The sequence below is a fragment of the Gastrolobium bilobum genome, unplaced genomic scaffold (assembly GCF_033153095.1).
Source record: "Gastrolobium bilobum isolate Gb01-03AN ecotype WA unplaced genomic scaffold, APGP_CSIRO_Gbil_v1 utg6195, whole genome shotgun sequence".
NCBI lineage: Eukaryota > Viridiplantae > Streptophyta > Magnoliopsida > Fabales > Fabaceae > Gastrolobium > Gastrolobium bilobum.
The window spans coordinates 304,866-326,122 of NW_026898878.1; the positions used below are offsets into that span (position 1 = coordinate 304,866).

General features: G+C 33.5%; 1 protein-coding gene across 1 annotated transcript; it reads left to right on the forward strand.

The window, feature by feature from the left end:
• The first annotated feature begins 80 nt into the window (after positions 1 to 80).
• LOC133284973 (uncharacterized) lies at positions 81 to 1,059 on the forward strand. The gene is made up of 3 exons (XM_061482122.1): positions 81 to 540; positions 621 to 737; positions 827 to 1,059. The coding sequence occupies exons 1-3, from the start codon at positions 220 to 222 to the stop codon at positions 902 to 904; spliced, it is 516 nt and encodes a 171-aa protein (XP_061338106.1). The 5' UTR covers positions 81 to 219; the 3' UTR covers positions 905 to 1,059.
• Positions 1,060 to 21,257: the final 20,198 nt, after the last annotated feature.

Below are 21,257 nucleotides of genomic sequence, written 5' to 3' on the forward strand. Positions count from 1 at the left end.
TTTTGTCAAATGGCCCATAACCAATAACAACCCAATTTTATGGATAAGGTTTGCTTGGCTGTGAACATAACCCCAATCCGTTATGCAATTCCTCAGCTCTAGCCTCTAAACATAAACAACTTGGTTGTTCTTGTTCTTGTTCTTGTTATTGTTATGTTACATAATCAAATGATGTCGTCTGTTTCTTAGTATTGTTGTTTAACTATAGAGCTGGAAGGAATGGCTGCAACATTATTGTCATCACCGTTATGTGCCATACATTGCCAACATGCTTCGAAACCCAGGTCGTGTGTGGGTGGTCCTCAGAAGATGTTTAGTAATGGGATGAAGAAGTTGAATGGGTTTGCGGTTGTGGCTGTCACACAAGGCTCTGCTGACTCAAACAAGTCCGAGGAAACGATTCCTTCGTGGGCCAAGCCAGATTCGGATGAACCTCCACCATGGGCTCGGGATGAACCCAATAACAATGCTTCGCAACAAGGATTTCAGATCCCTTTCTTTGTTTATCTACTTGCCTCCGCCATCACCGCAATTGCCGCGGTAATTTAATTAAACTATGCTTTCTCCTTTTCTTTTGTTTTCGTGCTACTCATTCACCCTTTACTTATATATATGAACAGATAGGTTCCATTTTTGAGTATGTGAACCAAAGGCCAGTGTTCGGTGTTTTGAGCACGGACAGTGTGTTTTATGCTCCATTGCTTGGCTTTTTTGCCTTCACTGGCATTCCCTCTTCGGTAACTACTTTCAGCTAACAACTCATCTTCAGAAATCTAAATTAGCTTAATCCTAATGACTTAATTAATTAATGTTTAATTTAATATAGGCTTTCCTATGGTTCAAGTCTGTTCAAGCTGCCAACAAGGAAGCCGAGGATCAAGACAGGAAGGATGGCTATTTATAGGATCATCAAACGCATCCCACAGGAAATTTATGTCATATAAATAACAAGTTTGAGTTTAAATAATGCTTATTTTCACCACTAAACACGTGTCATTCAAATCTAAACTTTTCATTTTTTATGAATATAAAAGGAAATCAGAATTTCTGGGATTCTCATTTTCCATATTGGTTTTTTCTTTTCGTTTATATGCATTTGCATTCTCCTACTCCATTGTGATTCTTTAAGCATGTCCTTGGGCACCAATAGAGAGAACATATCATTTTAAATAAAATAATTTTGGTTGTGCTCCGAATTATTTGCATTGGTTATTTAATTTTCTTACTATGAGTTTGTTTGATACTTATTTTCGATGAATTGATACTTTAATTTATTTGTTTGATACTATGAACACAAAATATATTGTGTATTTGGTGTTTGGTTACACCTCTGTTTAGGTGTGTGATTCTTTTCTTCCACCATGTTCTGTATCTGCAAGTTTTTGTCTAATTGAACGCTTTGTATATGCAATCAAAAAGTTGGAGGAGAATTATCTTGGACTAATCACAAATAAAGAAATGATTGGAACAATGGGTTATGAATTATGAGCTATTGTTGCAGTGATGCCTTGGAGTTGTTCTAGACTGGTAACCTTGGACAAAGCCTAGTAGCCATCACACAACGAAGAAGTTTGACTCGCTGAGATTATACTCACCCTCTTCCCCTATTATTTTGTAGCAATCTTAGGAAAACTGTTGAGATAAACGGCCTTATTTACTCCACTAAGCCTAGCCTGCAAAACACACTACCCATTTTTGCGAGCTTATTTTATTGAACTTCTAGCCTATAAAATCATATTTCTCTCTAGATCTCTTCCCACATTTTCTTGAGTTGGGTGTTCTTACCCATACAATAGTCCCCTCAATTTGAATGGACTTAGGCATTGGTATGTTCTGATAGGTACACACTCTCAACACTACTGTCAACATCTCTCTGCAAGGAGTAAAATGTCAGTGGAACAATTCTATTAAGACTTGATCAACCAGGAGGATCCAGCATTCTAGATACCGGCTCATAACATAAAGGTTGCTGGTTTAGAATGAGGACTGTATCTAAGGATTTTGTTGTCTGCCACAACGCACGACGAGCCATACTCGGTTGTACAATACACCAATTGCAAAAGGATGCATGGCTGCACTTGACTAACAGCACCACAAATATTTCAAGAGGTTTCCAGTGTAATCTTACCTAACTTTTCCTAAAGTCATTACAGAAAGCTAGACATTTGATGCTTTTTGGCTACTTTTCCCTTACCATTTTAGCGACCAACAAAGGCCAAGGGCCCATGCTATAATTACCCAAAAGAAAAAGGGCCATGCCACAGCCGGGTTTGTTTCATCCGAACGGTTTTTTTTTTTCTGAATAGAACTGAATTGGTCTAAAACGTTTCAAACTGAACTGTTTTGTTTGTTTTAAATCAATTTGGAATAGTTCACAGCCGGTTCATATTTAAGAACCATCTTATGTTTTAGAACTGATTCGGGGTTAATTTATTTCTTAATTTACTAGTTAGTAAATTATGTAAATTAGAAAATAAATAATTAAAAATTCAGCACAAGCAGGCAAACTGGATTTGAACCGATTGCGAATTGATTCTAAATCAATTTTAAGCCGTTTATGAATCAATTTTCCAAACTGTTTTGGGGAAGATCTTGGATGACGCCTGGCAAACCCGGACCCGAGTTGGGTCTTCCATATACGAAAATAACACCCGACTAAGGTATGAGCCCACCAACACGAGATGTGGGCCATAGACCCACAATCTAGTATCTTCTCTCCTTCACCCACGATCATCACTTGTGAAATATATATATATATATGAGAAAAAAGTTTTTGATGTTATTTTAGATAACTTTATCTAATGTTCATCGAAACGATGTTGTTTATTAGTTGAAAAATTAAAAAATTAGAGTGATAAAGACTATTATAACCCTAAAATAAATTAAAATTATAAAAATACCATGATTTCCGTCCCAAAACGACATCGTTTTGATGAACATTAGATAAAGTTATCTAAAGTAACATCAGAAAAAACAAACCCTATATATATATATGGGGGAAAAGTTCACCAATGCCCCTGTGGTTTACTTCAGAATCACTTATGCCTCTGTGGTTTTTTCTTATCACTTATGACCCTGTGGTTTGTAAAAAGGTATGTTTTTTATCACATATACCCATGTGGTTTCTTATTTTTTACAAAGCACAGGGACAAATGTGATAGGAAAAAAACCACAGGGACATAAATGATTCTGGAGCAAAGCACAAGAACATTGGTGAACTTTTCCCTATATATATCACAAAGAAAAATGGCCCAAATATATATATATATATGGAAAAAAAATTATTTTAAATTAAAAAAAACAACACAATTCTATGTGTATCTATTTCTTCCCCATAATTTTCATTGTATATCCTTTATGAGGGATCATCCTCCACATATTGCCTTATTAAGTATTTTTGAGCCATAAAGAGCACTCATTATTACAGCTATTGAGTAATTTTGTATTTATCCTCATTGAGCTTTCTATCAGTTAGTTGTATCAGTTAGAAGAGTTAGCTTTTCTGTTTTTCTGTTTCGGTGAGTTAGCTTAATTCTCGGAAGTAGCTATGTATAAGTATTGAGTTTTAGCTTTTACTGTAATCAATTTTTTCATTCTGTTATTCTTCTGATATGAGATTGATCATGAATTCACAAAACTCTCTCTCTGTTTCAATGGGATTTCACATGGTATCAGAGCTCTGGTATCGCTTTTCTCTTCTATTTTCTTTCTGGTTCCCTGCTTCACTTTCATGGAGAATCCTTCTTCAATGGCGAACCAGAGCTCTCTCCAAGATTTCTTGACAAATCCCTCGAATCCTCTCTATCTGCATTCCAGTGAAAATCCATCACTGATGCTTGTAAGTCAACTTCTTGATGGCAAGAATTACAGTACCTGGCTACGTGCGATGAAGATGGCGCTGCGTTCCAAGAATAAGTTGTGTTTCGTTGATGGAACGTTCACCATTCCAGGAGAAAACGACTCAACCTTTCAGGCATGGGATCGTTGCAACACTATGGTGTTGTCTTGGTTGCATCGATCTATTCAGCCTACTATTGGCAGATCCATTCTTTGGATAGAAAAGGCTCATGAAGTATGGAAGAGTCTTGAGGAACGGTTTTCTCATTCTGATATATTCAGAATTGCAGATCTGCAAGAAGACATTCATCGTCTTCATCAAGGAGATACATCAGTAAGTGAATTTTTCACTGAACTCAAGACTTTTTGGGATGAATTAGAGAATCTCCAACCATTACCAAACTGTACTTGTGGAGCATCCGATAAACTCAAGAAATGTAGAGAACAGGATCAGATAATAAGGTTTTTAAGAGGCCTTAATGATCAATTTTCTCAAGTTCGATCTCAAATAATGATGATAGATCCTTTGCCAAATCTGAACAAGACGTTTTCGTTAGTCATTCAGCAAGAACGTCAAATGAATGTTGAAGTTTCTGGAGAAATGAATGCTGCATCCAAAGCATATGCTGTGACTGAACAGCAAAGAAACTATGCTCGTGACGGAAATACTCGTGATGGCATCCAAAGCTATGGTCGTGGAGCTCCATTTGGCAGAGGAAGAGGAGGACGTGGACGAGGTGTAAGGCTATGTACATATTGTGGCCGCACCAACCACACAGTAGAAACGTGCTATGCTAAGCACGGGTTCCCTCCACGATTCAGAGGCAGAGGGAAGATTACTTCAGCTAATGCAACTATTGCAGGATCTGAAGAAACTAGTGGGATGAGAGATCCCATGGTATCAATTTCTCAGCAAGAATACCAAAGCTTCCTTGATGTGATGAATCAGCCAAAGATTAATGTTGGAATTGAGGATAACAATCATGTTGCAGCTGCACATTTCGTCCAATCCAAGGAGAGTGCAGCTTTCAACACCAACTCTTCTGGTAAGGCTTTTAACCGTTGGATTATTGATACGGGAGCTACTGACCACATATGTTGTTTTGCTTCTTGCTTTTCAACACTCAAGAAAGTTGATCCAGTTGCAATCATACTGCCAAATAGTCATAGAGCCACAGCCAATTATTCAGGAACTGTATTGTTATCAAACCACTTAGAACTTTATGATGTGTTATATGTTCCTGAGTTCACTGTGAATTTGATATCAGTGACAAAATTACTAGCAACATTACCTTGTGAGCTTACATTTGGTGGTTCAAATTGTTTTATAAAGCAGATTCCATCCGGGGAAGTGATTGGTATAGCTGAGCTCCACAAAGGTCTTTTTGTGATGATGGAAGGTGGCATCTCAACGGATGAGGACCAGAAACAAGGAGCAAGTGTTGCAGATATTGCAAATAACTATGCTTTCAATACTGCATTAGATGAATCTTTAATTTGGCACTATCGTTTAGGACATGTCTCAGATTCTGTTATGTCTGACATGTGTCATAGATTTTCATTTATCAAGTGTAATAAATCTGTTACCCCTTGTGATATATGTCACTTTGCAAAACAACGAAAACTTTCTTTCAAAAACAGTTGCACCATCACAGAAATACCATTTGCATTGATTCATGCAGACATATGGGGTCCACTTTCTACTTCTTCTATTAATGGAGAAAGGTATTTCTTGACAATTGTTGATGATTTTTCCAAGTATACTTGGATCATTTTAATGCAGAACAAAGGAGAGACACGCCTCCACTTGCAAAACTTCATTCTTATGGTTGAGACTCAATTCACCACAAAGGTCAAAGCACTTCGTACTGACAATGGTGCTGAGTTCATGATGAGTTCCTTCTATGCTGGGAAGGGAATATTACATCAAACTTCTTGTGTTCAGACTCCAGAGCAAAATGGAGTGGTGGAGAGAAAGCATCAACATCTTTTGAATGTTGCTCGATCATTGCTATTTCAATCAAAGCTCCCACTGAAATTCTGGTCTTATTGCATTTTACATGCAACTTATTTGATTAATAGAGTTAGTACTCCTAATCTCCATGGGAAGACTCCCTTCGAATTGCTTTATAAGGTACAGCCAGTATTTGATCAACTTAGAGTCTTTGGGACTTTATGCTATGCTGCACCTTATCTGCCATGCGCACTAAATTTGCTCCACGTGCCCATAAGTGTGTCTTTCTTGGATATAAAAATGGGACAAAAGGTTATGTGGTCCTTGATCTGTCATCACATTAGATTTTTGTTTCAAGAAATATTATTTTCTATGAAACATGTTTCCCTTTTGCTTCACTTCACAATACCAATTCATCATCTTCTGAAGTTCATCCTACTGCCACACCTTTCATTTTTTATGAACTCCTTCAATCTCATACACCAATTCCTACTATACCTCAACCAATTTTTACCCAATTTCCTATACAACAACCACACAGTCCTCAGACCCAAACCACACCAGTTGAGTCTCCATTAGCCTTGCCTATTCCTGATCCACCCAATGTCTCCCTTCGTCGTTCTGATAGACCAAAACGCACTCCTAATTACCTGAATGATTTTCATTGTACTTTGAATGCCTCTACTCCCTATCCCTTATCTTCCACCCTTTCATATAACAATTGCCCTCAGGATCACACTTCTCTTTGCTTTACCCTTAATTCCCTAAATGAGCCCACCTCCTATTCTGAGGCCATTCGTTATGAATGCTGGCAGAATGCTATGAATGCTGAAATCTCTGCCTTGGAGTTGAACAATACTTGGAGTTTCACAGCTTTGCCTCCTCACAAACATCCGATTGGATGTAAGTGGGTTTATAAGACTAAACTTAAAGCTGATGGCACACTTGAGAGGCACAAGGCCAGGCTAGTTGCCAAAGAGCTTGAGGGGGTGGACTTCCTTGATACATTCTCCCCAGTGGCCAAGGTTGCTTCTATTCGCATCTTATTATCTGTGGCCACTGCGCGGGGGTGGCATTTGGAGCAACTGGACGTGAATAATGCCTTTTTGCATGGTGAGTTACACGAAGAGGTGTACATGGTACCACCACCCGGTTTGAAAACACCACAGTCTGGGCAAGTGTGCAAATTGCACAAGTCTTTGTATGGACTAAAACAGGCCAGCAATCAATGGTTTTCTCGTTTGAGCTCTTCTTTATTATCAATTGGTTATCAGCAATCACAAGCTGATCATTCCTTGATGATTAAATCACAAGGCAGTTCCTTCACAGCCTTACTAATCTATGTAGATGACATAGTGTTGGCTGGGAACGACAAATCAGAAATTGATTCTGTGAAGAAATATCTTGATGACACGTTTAAGATTAAGGATCTAGGAGATCTGCATTACTTTCTCGGTTTGGAGATCATTCGATCAAGTGATGGTCTGGTGGTTAACCAAAGGAAGTATGCCTTAGAAATCATAGCAGATGGTGGAATGCTAGGAGGAAAGCCTTGTTCTACACCATTAGAACCAGGTGTTAAGCTCGAACGTGATAAAGGGAAACCTTGTGCTGATCCTGCTAGTTATAGGAGACTTGTAGGAAGGCTGTTATATTTGACAACAACAAGACCTGATATTTCTCATGCAGTCCAACAACTTAGTCAGTATGTAGCTTGTCCAACTGACTTACATATGAAAGCAGCACTTCATGTTCTTAAGTATCTAAAGTCTGCTCCTGGAAGTGGATTGTTTTACTCTTCACATAGTAATCTGGAACCCAGTGGATTCGCAGATGCAGACTGGGGTACTTGTCCGGATACTAGAAGGTCTATCACAGGTTTTTGTGTCTTTTTGGGAGATTCCTTGGTCACTTGGAGATCGAAAAAGCAGGGAACCGTGTCAAGATCTTCCTCTGAGGCAGAATATAGAGCGCTAGCCTCACTTGCCTGTGAATTACAATGGGTTAGCTTTCTTCTCAAAGACTTGAATGTGGAATTGACCAAAGCCATTCCAGTATATTGTGACAATAGGTCAGCTATCTACTTAGCCCATAATCCTAGCTTTCATGAGAGGTCAAAACACACAGAGATAGACTGTCATGTGATTAGGGAACAGATCAATGATGGTTTGATTCATTTACTCCCCATCGCATCTTCATGTCAGCTGGCTGACCCTTTCACCAAAAACTTATCAGCAGGCCCTTTCAAGAACTTGATCAGCAAGCTGGGACTTCGAGATATCTACCTCCCAACTTGAGGGGGGGTATTACAGCTATTGAGTAATTTTGTATTTATCCTCATTGAGCTTTGTATCAGTTAGTTGTATCAGTTAGAAGAGTTAGCTTTTCTGTTTTTCTGTTTCGGTGAGTTAGCTTAATTCTCGAAAGTAGCTATGTATAAGTATTGAGTTTTAGCTTTTACTGTAATCAATTTTTTCATTCTGTTATTCTTCTGATATGAGATTGATCATGAATTCACAAAACTCTCTCTCTGTTTCAATGGGATTTCACACTCATCGTCTTTAGGAATTCGCATACACATCCTTTTTTGTGTTACCATCCGACGATAGGCTAGAAATACTGGATTAATAGCTTTGTAGCTAGACATTTGAACATAAACTAATTTTTTTTGTTGGATTTAATTTTTAAATTGGTTTATACAAAAATTAATTTGGTTTCCAAAATGGGATAGGATATTGTTACTACCAATATTATTATCATATCTTAACTGTTAATTTCCGTTAATTAACGATTATTATTTATTACGAATTAATAATTAATCAATGAGTTTGATTTGTGAAAATAATAATCATTAATTAACAGAAATCAACGTTTAAGATATGATAGTAACATCTAGTGATAGTAACATTGTTTAATAATAAAAATATCTTATCCCTTCCAAAATTGCTTAAAGAATACGGTTTTGTTCGGTTAACTCCAACGATAAAACCAAACTATTTCCGACCAACCGTTAAGAATTGCTTCGTTTCTTTCTTCCTGTTTGGTTTTTTCTTCTTTCTCATATATAATTGTCATATTAGTATAAGATTCCTAACATCTTTTCTGAGTATCCTAAGTCAAAATGAAAACCCCATCACTTTATCATCTTTGTTAAAGGGGAGCAGAGGCGTGGGCTCGTCCTCGTTCTTTTGTTGCTATCGTTGTGGGACAAACGCGTTTATTATTTCCTTTGCCTAGAAAATTATTACATACTAAAGTGACTGTCAAATCATAATTCATCAATAGGTTTTTGGTAGGTTCAGAGGAAAATTCGAGACGCGGAGGTGAGGGAAAAAACAGTGATTGATTGATGTTAATCGGTTCTTGTAACTCATTGCTGGGCCTTACAAGAAAATTTAATATGCTTCAATTCTTTTTTTATAAATGAAAATTTTTCTTTTATTTTTATCTTTTTTTTTTTTGATTTTTACTTCCTTCGTCCTTTTTTTTTCTATTTTTAAAAGAGACCACCATGGTCCCATCCCACAAAAAAATCTTCTCGGGCCTTACCTCTTTTACTTAAATTACAGGGCAATACAATGCCTCTTTTGCGGTTTTTTTTTTTTATTCTACGTAGTGGGTATTTCCTTTTTCTCAAATTAAAAATTTTTGGTTCCATTAAATTTATATTTTTTTATATTTTTCTTCAAATCTTAATATTTTATTCTTTTTAAAAATGATGTTGGTATTATATCAGTACAAAAAAAGCTCTCCTCTTTTACATGCATGTGTCCCTAAATTTATCATATTATCTTTGGAGAAAATTATATAAATTATTTTAAAATATATGAATTTATATATCTCTAATAATAAAAAAATTGAATTAAATTTTAATCATTGTTATGTTTATTTTTAATAATTTATGTATCTAATAAATTAAAGTCATTAAATATTAATATAATTGATATTTAAAATATAATTTACACAATTATAAAATGATCTTCCCATTAAAAATTATATGGTATCCAAGAGAAAAATTTATATGAGATGTTTGATAAAATAATTTAAAAACGAAATGTGAGTATAACTTTGGCAATAAGTAAAACTTCCGGTAGACAGTCAATTGTTTGATGATTTACGTCGACCTATAACATTTCATGTGCGAGCCTTATTCAAACCGAGTAATGATGCTTATGATGAGTCATTTGGATAAAAAAAAAAAAAAGCAGTTAATAAAAAATGAGGAAAAATAGAGAGAAAGAATCAAGAATACTTTTACTATTTACGGTTACTGAAACTTTCTTTAACTTTTATCATTATTGTTGAAAAAATAGCTGAATAGGTTAAAGAAGGAATTCCCGGCTCAAATCCATTGAGAAATGTCTATTCCCAAAGTCATGTCCACTTTAAAATTACTTGCTTTAAAGCTCTGTATTTGACTATTTATAGGCTTTGTTTTCTTTGATGCGATCGAAGGCACGAGAAAGTAGACGATGAGATTCGTCAGTATAACCTCTTCTCAAGCAAGCAATACACCACTTTTCTTTTCTTTTTTTAATATTTCATTCTATTCATCATTCCGTGACTAATTTAATTCAGGTAGGTTTAGAAATTAAGATTTTAAATCTTTTTTAAAGGTGATACTAAAAATAATTAAACAAATAATCTTACCACCACTTATTTAGTTTCGTAACACCAATTAAACTATCATTTGGTAATACACAACTTTCTAGTGCCACTTAATCCAGGTGTTGTATAGCCAACAGAATTTGAAAACCCTGGCCTTTTGATTTGATATCCACTCAAAAGAAACATTCCATACCTATTTATATAGTAAAAGAGAAAAATATTTCAGCAATTAATCCAGATAAATTATCTGTATTTACTTTCAAAATGACATTGTTTTAGGATTGAAAGATTAGAAAATTATAATTATAAAGACTATAATAACCTTAAAAAAAATTAAAATTACAAAAATATCATGATTTCCGTCCCAAAACGACGTCGTATTGAATTTACTACAAATAACTTATCTGCAGTAACTACAGAAAAAATGAATCCATAGTAAAAAAGTTAAAACCACAGTCTTTTATAGGCAAGAGGAAAAAATTAAAAAGACCATCCTACCCTTGTGAATCATAACAGTATATGCTTTTATTTTTGGGAAATAAACATCTCATGATACACATGTTCCTCTCATGTAGTAGATAGAGATAAATAGAGGTGTAACTGAGTTGAATTGACCTATTTAGACCTAAAGGCTACAGCCTAGTCTTTATTAGATTAGGTTCGGTCTATTATATATAGTCAAATAAAATAAGCTCGAGCTTTTAAAAAAATATATTTAAAAAATAGGTCCTATTTTTTTTACATATCGGACCTATAAACTTACAGGCGACCTACATCATATTATTTATTTTAAATAAAATAATATTATTTATAATAGTACCAAATGATGATATTTCAGTTGGTGCATGTGAGCTAAGGAGGTGGTGCAAGGACCTAGGTTCGATCCCCCACCAATACTACCTTCGAGAGAGGCATAAGATATGTATTAATCTCTACAGTAGTATCAGAATCAACATTTAGTGCTGGAGGAAAAGTTATTGATTCTTATCGTTTTAGCATAGCTGAAGATACCTTCCAAGCTTAAACATATGGTGGAGATTGCCTGCGAAATAAGTATGGCTTGAAGAAAAAAAAAAGGTATAAAAATAATTTTTGTTTTTAATCTTGTTTTTTTGTTTTCTACATTTACAAATTGTTTGCCAACATATGTAACCTTGAAATTGTATTTGCAATGGGGAGAAGATGATGAGAAGTTTTTGGCTACAACAAGCATCACGATGCATTTGTTGGATTCATGCAGTTATTTTAATTTACATAGTATGGATTATTTTGTTGGATCTGATGAAATATATGTTATTTAGTTTGGATATTTTATTTCTGAAAGTGACTTAAATGCATATTGTGATAGGTTATTGTTGTGATTCATGGTTTGTTTGAATGTTGAAATTGTGGTTTTTGTTTTAACAACATAATTTGAGTATTTTGTGAAGTTGATTCATGTTTTGCTTGAAAGTTAAAAATTAACAGGCTAACGGGACAAGCTAGACCATTTGTTTTTTAAAATGGTTCAGGACAAGCTAACAGTCGGACTCGTACTATGTTATCGAGTCAGGTTAAATTGAAATTTTGTAGTATAGATTTGGACTTTTCGGGACAAAGCTCAGCCCAGGCCATCCCCACTTTCACACCTAGAGACAAACATAAGAGGGACACATTGTGATTTTTTTTTTAAAAAAAAAAACTTGACACAATAATCGATGGGTGAGTGGCAGGAGAGGAGAAGCCACTTCTCCTATAACATGAGAGTGACTACATCCTTTATTTATAGGATTATGTTTTTCACATGTCATAGGAGAAAAAACACAAGAAGTATATGGGGCCAATTGAAAACATATGGGGTCTACATACTTGTAATATTAGAAGAAAATCTTCTCCTACGACGTAAGAAAACATAACCCTTATTTATAACCAGACAAGAAGGGGGAAATAGCCAAAAAAAAAATGATGGACTTATGGAAGAGTTACAAAGACATCCAGAAGGAAGGGGGAAAACATTAGAGTGATATGTACATAATTTACTAATATTTTTTTCTTGCAATCACTTTTTTAATGTTTAATCAAAATTAAAGTAGCAGTTCTTATTTAATATTATTTTATAACCATTGATTTACTTTTAATTCAATAATAATAAGATTTCTAAGAAAAAAAATATAAATATAACATATCTCATAATGGATTTGTAATACATAAAATTTTAAGCAAAAGAAAACTTTAACATATATTATTAAATGTATTGTCTCAATCTTGCAAACTAATTTTTATCCTTCGCCTTAACAAAAAAATTTCTCAATTATGTCAACTATTTTTATTGAAAATTCATTTAATCCACAACTCAAATATTATCAAACACATAAAAAATATTATGAAATAATATAAAAAATTAATACATAACCCTTTACCTAACAGCGCAAGTTGCCAGAGTCTTTATGACTAACTGGTATAGAATTTGATCAATTTTTCTAATAAAAAAATTCCAGCTCCTACTTTCAATCCTAAAAGTTCTTTTTTTTCATTTGCAAGATTCAAACACAAAGCCCCTAATTAACAAAAACAAATGTTAATATTTGAAGTGATTATTTTTTGTTTTAATTAATTTTATTATTATAATTATCATAGTACATATTTGATCATACAATTTATACCAGTGTTATTAAAATCGAACCGACCTGGCCTGGGCGACCCGGGAACCTGTAAACCGGTCATAAAACCAGTCCGGTTCAAGCAACAGACTGGTCATGCATTAGAACCAGTGCGACCCGGCTGGTTTTCATGAAAACTGATGACCCGACAGATTAACCGGTGACCCGACCATGTCCCAAAAAAAAATCGTAATGGACATATTTAAATATATTTTTTGTTTATTGACTTACATAAGTTATGTACCTACAACACTAGTATTCTCTCAATTATGCACTATGCAGAAAATTTTGATTTGATTTATAGTTAGAGATGTCATTTTATATCACGATCATTATACTTTTGTTTGATCCTTTATTGTATAATAATATGCGATTTATTATTTTTTATATTAAAATATTTAAATTTTTTGACATTTTTGCTTAGATATTTGAGTTTGTTTATAATTTTTAATATAAATTATAAAATTGCATATAATTATCGGGTCATGCGGTTGAACCAGTGACCCACTGGTTGAACCAGTGACTCAGAGACCCAAAACCTTGATCGGGTCAATGACTGTACCGATTTTAATAACATTGATTTATACTGCTCAAATAAAACTTAAAACCTCCCGTATTGTATTATTTGATTTTGATTAAACTCTAGTTTGAGAAAAATTTGTTAGCTCTTAGTTTATGTTTTCTTGATCACTTAGCTTGAAAAAAAATCTAGATAAACATAATATTTTGAGACAATAAACAAGTAAATTTTTTCAACCTCGTACTTAAAAGAATTAAACTAAAAAAAAATTTTGTTATATATTCCCCTCATTTGTAAGACAAATACATTATACATTGTACAATACATGACATAAAGGTGAATCACAAAACGAAACTGATTTTGTTTTATTAAGTGAAACTAAAAATGTATCACTTTTTTAATTTTGTTTTCAGTCGTGTTATATTTTTAAATTAAAATTAACAAAAAATAAAATCTTTATGTTATCCGTGTACCAAACACTATGAAATTAAGGATCTATTTAATAAGATGTATAAGGCCTAATAGTATATATTATATATTATAACATTTTAGTTGTTAAGGATGACCATTGTATATTATAAACTTATACAACAGAATCACACGATACATTAAAACAGTGGCGGATCTAGGAAATTTTTATGAGTGCACACTTAAGGTGGGGGTTCGAGATTTTTTTAAAGAAAATTTTATATGTATTAATTGTAGGGGTTAATTGATCAAAAATCAACCTCTATCGATGTCTGTTTGATCCAAAGTTGACCACTTTTGCTTCACAAAAAAACGTGAAAAATCCTATGCGATTCTCCTCCACTTGATGAAGATTAAATTTCAAGAATCATTGATATCCATTAAGGTTTGGAGCTAACAAGGTTTATGTTTCAAAAAAAAAAAGAAGAGACAAAGCAATGGGGTAGGGTTTAAGCTTTAAGCTTTTAATTATATGGGTGGTTGGGTTGGGCTTGGTCCTATTTTTATTTTTTCTTTTCAATCTTTCTAATTTTTTTTTTTACTTGACCTAAATCACTTATCCCTTTAAAAAAAAATTCTCAAATTTTTGAGCCTGCATGTGCAGACACAGGCAACAACACTGGTCCGCCTCTGCATTAAAATGATGTATAATTTAATCATATATAGAGGGTGAGATGTTGCGAACTCGAAAAATGTATCAGTCATACAAGTAATAAATTGTATGAGTAAGATCGTTTCTGCAAGGATTAGATTTCAATCACTAATTATTTATGCTTAAGATGGATAATCGAAAGGGAATTGTATTAAAGCTAAACTAAATAAGAAGCAAGGAAGTAAAATTTGAGTTACTTGACAATCAATAAACGTAGTTAGAGGTTCGATTTTCCCCAATCTCCCCTTTGTGTTACGAATTAAAATCCTTAATTAAACGTCCTTTTCATATCGTCAATTGATTTCTCTAAATTAATTAAATCTCAATCCCTTGATATCCTAAATATTTACTCTTTTTAAAGAATCTTAGTTTCCCGATTGTTCTTCAAAGAAAACAAGCATTAAATCCAAGAATCATAAAGATTTCATAATTCTTATGCCTATCCCTAAAAGAATTAACGATGAATTTATCACACACGGATCATGTATCAACATTCCTATTGTCATATCTTTACCCTAGATCAATCTACAAGATCAAACTTATAGAAGGTATGAAGAAAAGATAAATTTATTCAATATGAAAAGGAAGATTAACATTAAAGATTGTTCAAAACATAAAGGTTTGATTGGATTCTATCTAGCCCTAATTACAGAGAAAATATAGCCTAACATAGTAGAAATAAGAAATCAAGAAATCAAGAAGACTTTCTCAAACTCCATTGGTGTGATGGTGTAGCGAGTCTTCAACAATCTCAGCATAATCTTGGTTTCGACTCGTCTCTGGCTCTCAAAAGCATGAAGATCGCTCTTTTTCAATGAAAACTATGCATCCAATATCAAGTGTTATGTGATTCCTTAAAAAAAATATTAAACATGTGTAGGAACCCTAACTTTGGGTGAAAATCACATAATAGGCCTTAGTTGGTCGCAATCGGGCGTTAAAACACTCTGGAGCCCATTAAAATGCTCACTGGTAGAATTGCATCCATGTTGTAGCGCGTAAGAGTGTTTTAATGCTCTCATCCATTAGTTGAGCTCTTTTTAATGTTTTGTCTAAACTATTTTCTTATTCCTTTATGTATCTTTTGATCTATTTTTCATACTCTAAGTCCTTATACTCCATCTTTGATCCAGTCTAACTTAATTTTTACCTACAAAATAAGCAAGGATCATGCACATTAGTCAATAGTTCAAAGTCCATGCTGTTTAGTCAAATAACCTCAAGTTTCCATGCTTTAACTTGAAGTGAAGATAATTTTAACCCCTAAAATATGGTAAACTATAGTTTTATCATGAGATTAGGCCTGATAAGAGATTGATTTAGTAGGGTAATCCATTCTCATCTTTCTATTCCCCATTGTAACCCTTCTAATCCTTTTCTTCTTCTTTTCCCTTTTCTTCCCCATTGTAATCGCCTTTACTTTTCTTCACATTTTCTTCTTCTTCCTTCCTTCACCAAATTCGTTTCTTTTTGCTCTTGTTGTATCAATCTTGGATGGAAGTACTCTTCGTTTGTTGTTTGAGGATTTTGACATATTAGCAAAAAATCTATTCACCAACTTAGATGTTAAAGATAAGTGGAAAATAAGAGAGAATGGAATCTGGAAGTCTTATATGGATTGTGATGTGAATTGATCAATAATTATCTGATTATAAATTATGTATTTGAAAGGTTTGATTTTCTTGTCAGCAAATTAAGTTGTGACTCTGAGATTGATTTCTAGTTGATTGATAATGTTGAGATATTTGGTAGGGTTACAACTTTTGACTTTCAAAGTGAATTCTCATTGGTTCATTCATTTTTAGACTTTCAACATAAATTTTTACTATAATTTTCATTAGGATTCTATTTGACTTGTCTTGCATGAATTGTATGTTTTACTTAATTATCATGTAAATTACATTATTTACTGTTCACCGTTTTCTTAAATACGTGTTCAGTTCCGTTAAATAGTTCATTAATTTGCTGTCACCTATTTGGATAGTGAAGGTTGTTAGCCCCTCGGGATACAAATGAGACAACTATCAATTCCGAGTGAAAAAAAACACCTGAAGATTGGCGCAGTTCTGACCCCTAGTATTATATTTCGGGAGGAAAAAATCCTCGAAGAACTGGCGCGATTCCGACCGCTAGTAATACTTTATTTCGGGAAAAAATACTCCCCTGAAGACTGCAGCGGTTCTCACCCCCAGTAACCTCTTACACGCACGTTTATTGCTTTATTTTACTTTCTGCTTTATTTTATTTCCTACTTTACTTTATTTATAGCTTATATTCACTTTATGTCATCGCAATGAAGGTTGAGACGGTTCTCACCCCCCGGTAACAATGATGGTTGAGCCAGTTCCTAACCCTCGGCAAACAAAGTCTAGGACAACAAAGTCCTAGATGGCCGGCGTCTGGCCAACGTCCCATCTAGGCACATTTTTATTATATTAGCTGTTGTAGGTATAAAATCTGAGCAACCGGACATCAAAGACCTAAGTTATTGGGCATTATTTATCATACATTCATATCACCAATGAGTTTTATTGCTGAAGAAGGGAATACATATATTTTTCATCAGAATCTCCTTTATTTCTCTCTCTTGAAACACATTATCCTCTCCAGAAGTTTTCATCTACAACATTATTTTCTCAAGAAGCTTGCATATGATATTCTGTCAGCATTATTTCATCATTTTTAGATGGTCAGGACATCTTTATTCCTGCTGTTAAAATCTCCAAGCTGCTTGATTAAACATAGGCCCACCAACTTATTCTTACAATCAAATTATTGTTGCTTCAAAAACTTTGAAGGCTTTTCTCAATAAAAAGGTGACCAACAATGAACAGAGAGTTAAGATTATAGGCACATCTTTGAAGACAACAAAAAATTCAACACAATTGCAAATCAGAATAGAAGACTCTTTTGAAGCACTCAAACATCCCAGCCAGACAATTCATACTTGACGACAAATAAACAAGACTAGAAGGCCAACGTATTGCTGATCGGGTTCGACCTTAGTAACAGACTTCAACACTACAAACTACAGATAGTCGGGCCAAGTTGTCATATACCTTGACTCCGCAAGCTACCAAGCTTGAGGGCTTCTGTTCTGATCGACCCACTTCTATAGGCCTAATCAGTTGGGTCCAGTCTTAAAGTACATACCTATAACATTATAAAGCGCACCCATGATGAGCTATAGAGGCTCATTACTGAAAATTTACCATTATCCCACTCTGCTTCCCACTGTACACTGACAGTAGGGCAGCATGTCTTCTTACCTTGACAAGACAAGGCTAGGCAGCAGCGGAGGGATCCTCTCTCCGATGCTTGGAGACATACTTCCTCTCTAAATAGCCCATTCCCACAAGGAATGGGACATCTTTTTCTCTATTCTACTCTTATGCTGTTACTTTGCCTCTATACAGAGTCATTGTACCCGCTCACACACATTTGCCCGTTATGCACACTAAGAGAAGCCTTTACATTACTTTGGTCTCTAGCATTGTCACTACGAGCACCCTTAGATTAACATATTATACCCTCAAAGGGTATATTTATGAACTCTCTAGTTCAGTTACTAATGTTCGATCTTACTAATAAAATAAATATTTGTTTATTAGAGTAAATATCATTTTGAGTCTTCAATAAAAAACACGAAACCTATTTTAATCCCTTAGAAGAAAAAAAAGTCAATTTGTGATCCCTCTGAAATTTCAGTTCTTTGAAATTATGGTCCCTCAAGAATTCAAGGAATATCCATATTAATCCCTCAAAAAATATTAATATAAACAATTTTTTTTTTATAAAAAATTAAAATTGATTTCGTATTTTTTGTTAAGGACAAAAAAATAATATTTTCTCTTTTTATTATTAAGCTTTATAGTTCTTCAGCATTCAATTGTCTTTTGGATAATATCTTAGGAGTAATCCTTTAAATATCATCATAATTGATAACTAACTAAAAAACTTCTGACAATTAATTATTTTATCCAGCATTTAAATTCGATTCTCCTATGTACTAAAAAATAATAATTCGATTCTCCTTCGTTAACTGGACCCTACTCTCGGCAAAAAACAGTGTTTCGATTTAAATTCATCTATTGTTGTCTCACGAGATGTAACTTGTAACTATTTTTTAAAGACTTCTCACATTACATTGAAGACTTTTTTGTGATATTCTGGGAAATGAGGGAGACCTTATGATGATGCAAAGGATGGGCCATAGCATGATGTCCCATCAGTTATCAGGTAAACAAGGGTGTAGGGAAAGTATATTCATGGACCTCACAGATTATGTTTGCAGGTTGCAGCTGGGTTCCTTCCCGACATTATATCCGTTAGTGTGAGGTCCACGGCACAAACGTTAACGTTATATTATAATTATTATGTGCCTTTCCACTCATTTATCAATTACCATGGACCATCCTCTTTTCATTATTCACTGGAGCCCACTCTCAATTTCATCAACACGGAATACCATTTATTTCCTCTACCAGATAAGGTCAGGCTAAAAACCTATTTTTTTATATATTAAATAACAATATTTAAATATCCTTTTTTTCTGACATAATCTATTATAACTTGTTTTGTTCTTATCTCTATCCATTTTTTTTGTATATTTTCTATTTTTATAATCACCATCTAGAAATTTCTCCTCCCCTTCTCTCGTGGAAAAGGACACTGATCTTGGTTTAAACTTGTAAACAAAATAGAGTGAACAACGATTTTCAATATTTTGGTTTTTATTTTTTTTAATAATCACTTACGTGGTCTTCATTTTGCAACAAATAATCTAACGGCTGAGAACGACGTATGTCCCACGTGGAGCCTTTTAAAAGGACATAACGACGTCCTTTTCACAGAAGCGTCAGTTCCCTGCTAAGTGCTAAACTGCACCGCTAAGAGCTTCATCCTTGTTTTTTTTCCAAAAATAAAAAATAAAAAATCCAACTGTGCTTTTCCAAACTAGCCCTCCAGTGCTAACTTGCTTCCTTTTGAAATCCCCCACTTTACCGCTCCAAGGGGCGCTGATCCCATTTCCATCAAATATATATATATATATATATATATATATATATATATATATATATATATATATATATATGAGGCAGGATCCTTTGACACCGGTGTCAAAAAAAAAGTTTGACACCTCATCTGAGAGCCGTTAGATTAAAAAAAATCAACGATTCTGAATTGTAAGCATGTGACACCGTTGATTTTTTTTAATCTAACGGCTCTCAGATGAGGTGTCAAACTTTTTTTTTTGACACCGGTGTCAAAGGACTCCTGCCCTATATATATATATATATATATATATATATATATATATATATATATATTTTAAGACACTTTACCTTTTTTTCAAAATCACATCGTACCCACTTCTCTCACTTCAAAATCAAGATTTTCACTTTTGTTTAAAGAGCACAGTATTTTTCATTTTAAATGATATAAGTTATGTCATTTTAGGAGAGAGACATACACAAGAAATTAAAATCATGGGAGGAAGAAATTGTATGGTTTTTTTTAATTTAAAATTTAAATAAAGTCTGTCTCTCTCTTAAAAGGACAGAGTGTTATGTCATTTAAAATGACAAATATTTTTTCCTTGTTTAAAACGTAAAAATATATTTTAAATTTTTACAAATATACTTACTAGCAAAAAAATTTATCACCTTTATAACCAACTTAATATCCATCGACTTTCGTTAATTTAACGATTATAATTTATTGAAAATTAATAAAGAACTAATAAATACGATCCAATAAATTATAACCGTTGGATTGACGAAAATCAACGGAGATTAAGTTGGTTGTAAAGATGATAAACTTTTTTAGTGGTAAGTATGTTCTATCCCAAAAACTAATACACGCTTTTATTTTAGAAAAAAATATTTATCACTTTTAAAATAGAGATTATTCTACCTATCATTTTTTCTGCCTACTTTTTTCTATCACCCTCTAATATCGTTAGATCAAAATCTTAACTTACATTTATCTTTCTCTCTCTTCTTGAGATTCTGATCTAACGATGTTGGAGGGTGGTAGGCAAAAATAGGCAGAAAAAGTGATAGGTAGGATAACTTATCCCTTTAAAATATGGGTTCGTTTTTCTGCAGTTACTGCAGATAAGTTATCTGCAGTAAGCCTAATACGACGTCGTTTTGAGACGAAAATCATGGTGTTTTTGTAATTTTAATTTATTTCAGGGTTATAACAATCTTTATATTTATAATTTTTTAAGATTTCAATATCAAAACGACGTCGTTTTGGGAATAAAAGCAAATAACTTATCTGCATTAACCACCAGAAACATTTTTCTCTTAAAATATATAATTTATATCCCTTTAAATAAAACTATAGTTTTTTTTGATGTGTTTTAACTTTCTTCTCTTTTACCATACAATACTTTATTTTCTCTCTCCTAATTTTATGAAAAAAGAAGAAGATAAAAACTCCAAAAACACAATAATTTTACTTAAAAGGATAAATAATTTCTTTTTATTTTAATAATTGTTGATATAATTATTTTAATATTATTTTTTTATTATTGCGATATTACAAAAATAACATAAAATTATTATAAAA

Coding starts and splice junctions, on each gene's coding strand:
- LOC133284973 (XM_061482122.1), top strand. CDS start 220: ATGGCTGCAACATTATTGTCATCACCGTTATGTGCCATACATTGCCAA. Junction 541..620: donor CCATCACCGCAATTGCCGCG/GTAATTTAATTA, acceptor ATATATGAACAG/ATAGGTTCCATTTTTGAGTA. Junction 738..826: donor TCACTGGCATTCCCTCTTCG/GTAACTACTTTC, acceptor AATTTAATATAG/GCTTTCCTATGGTTCAAGTC.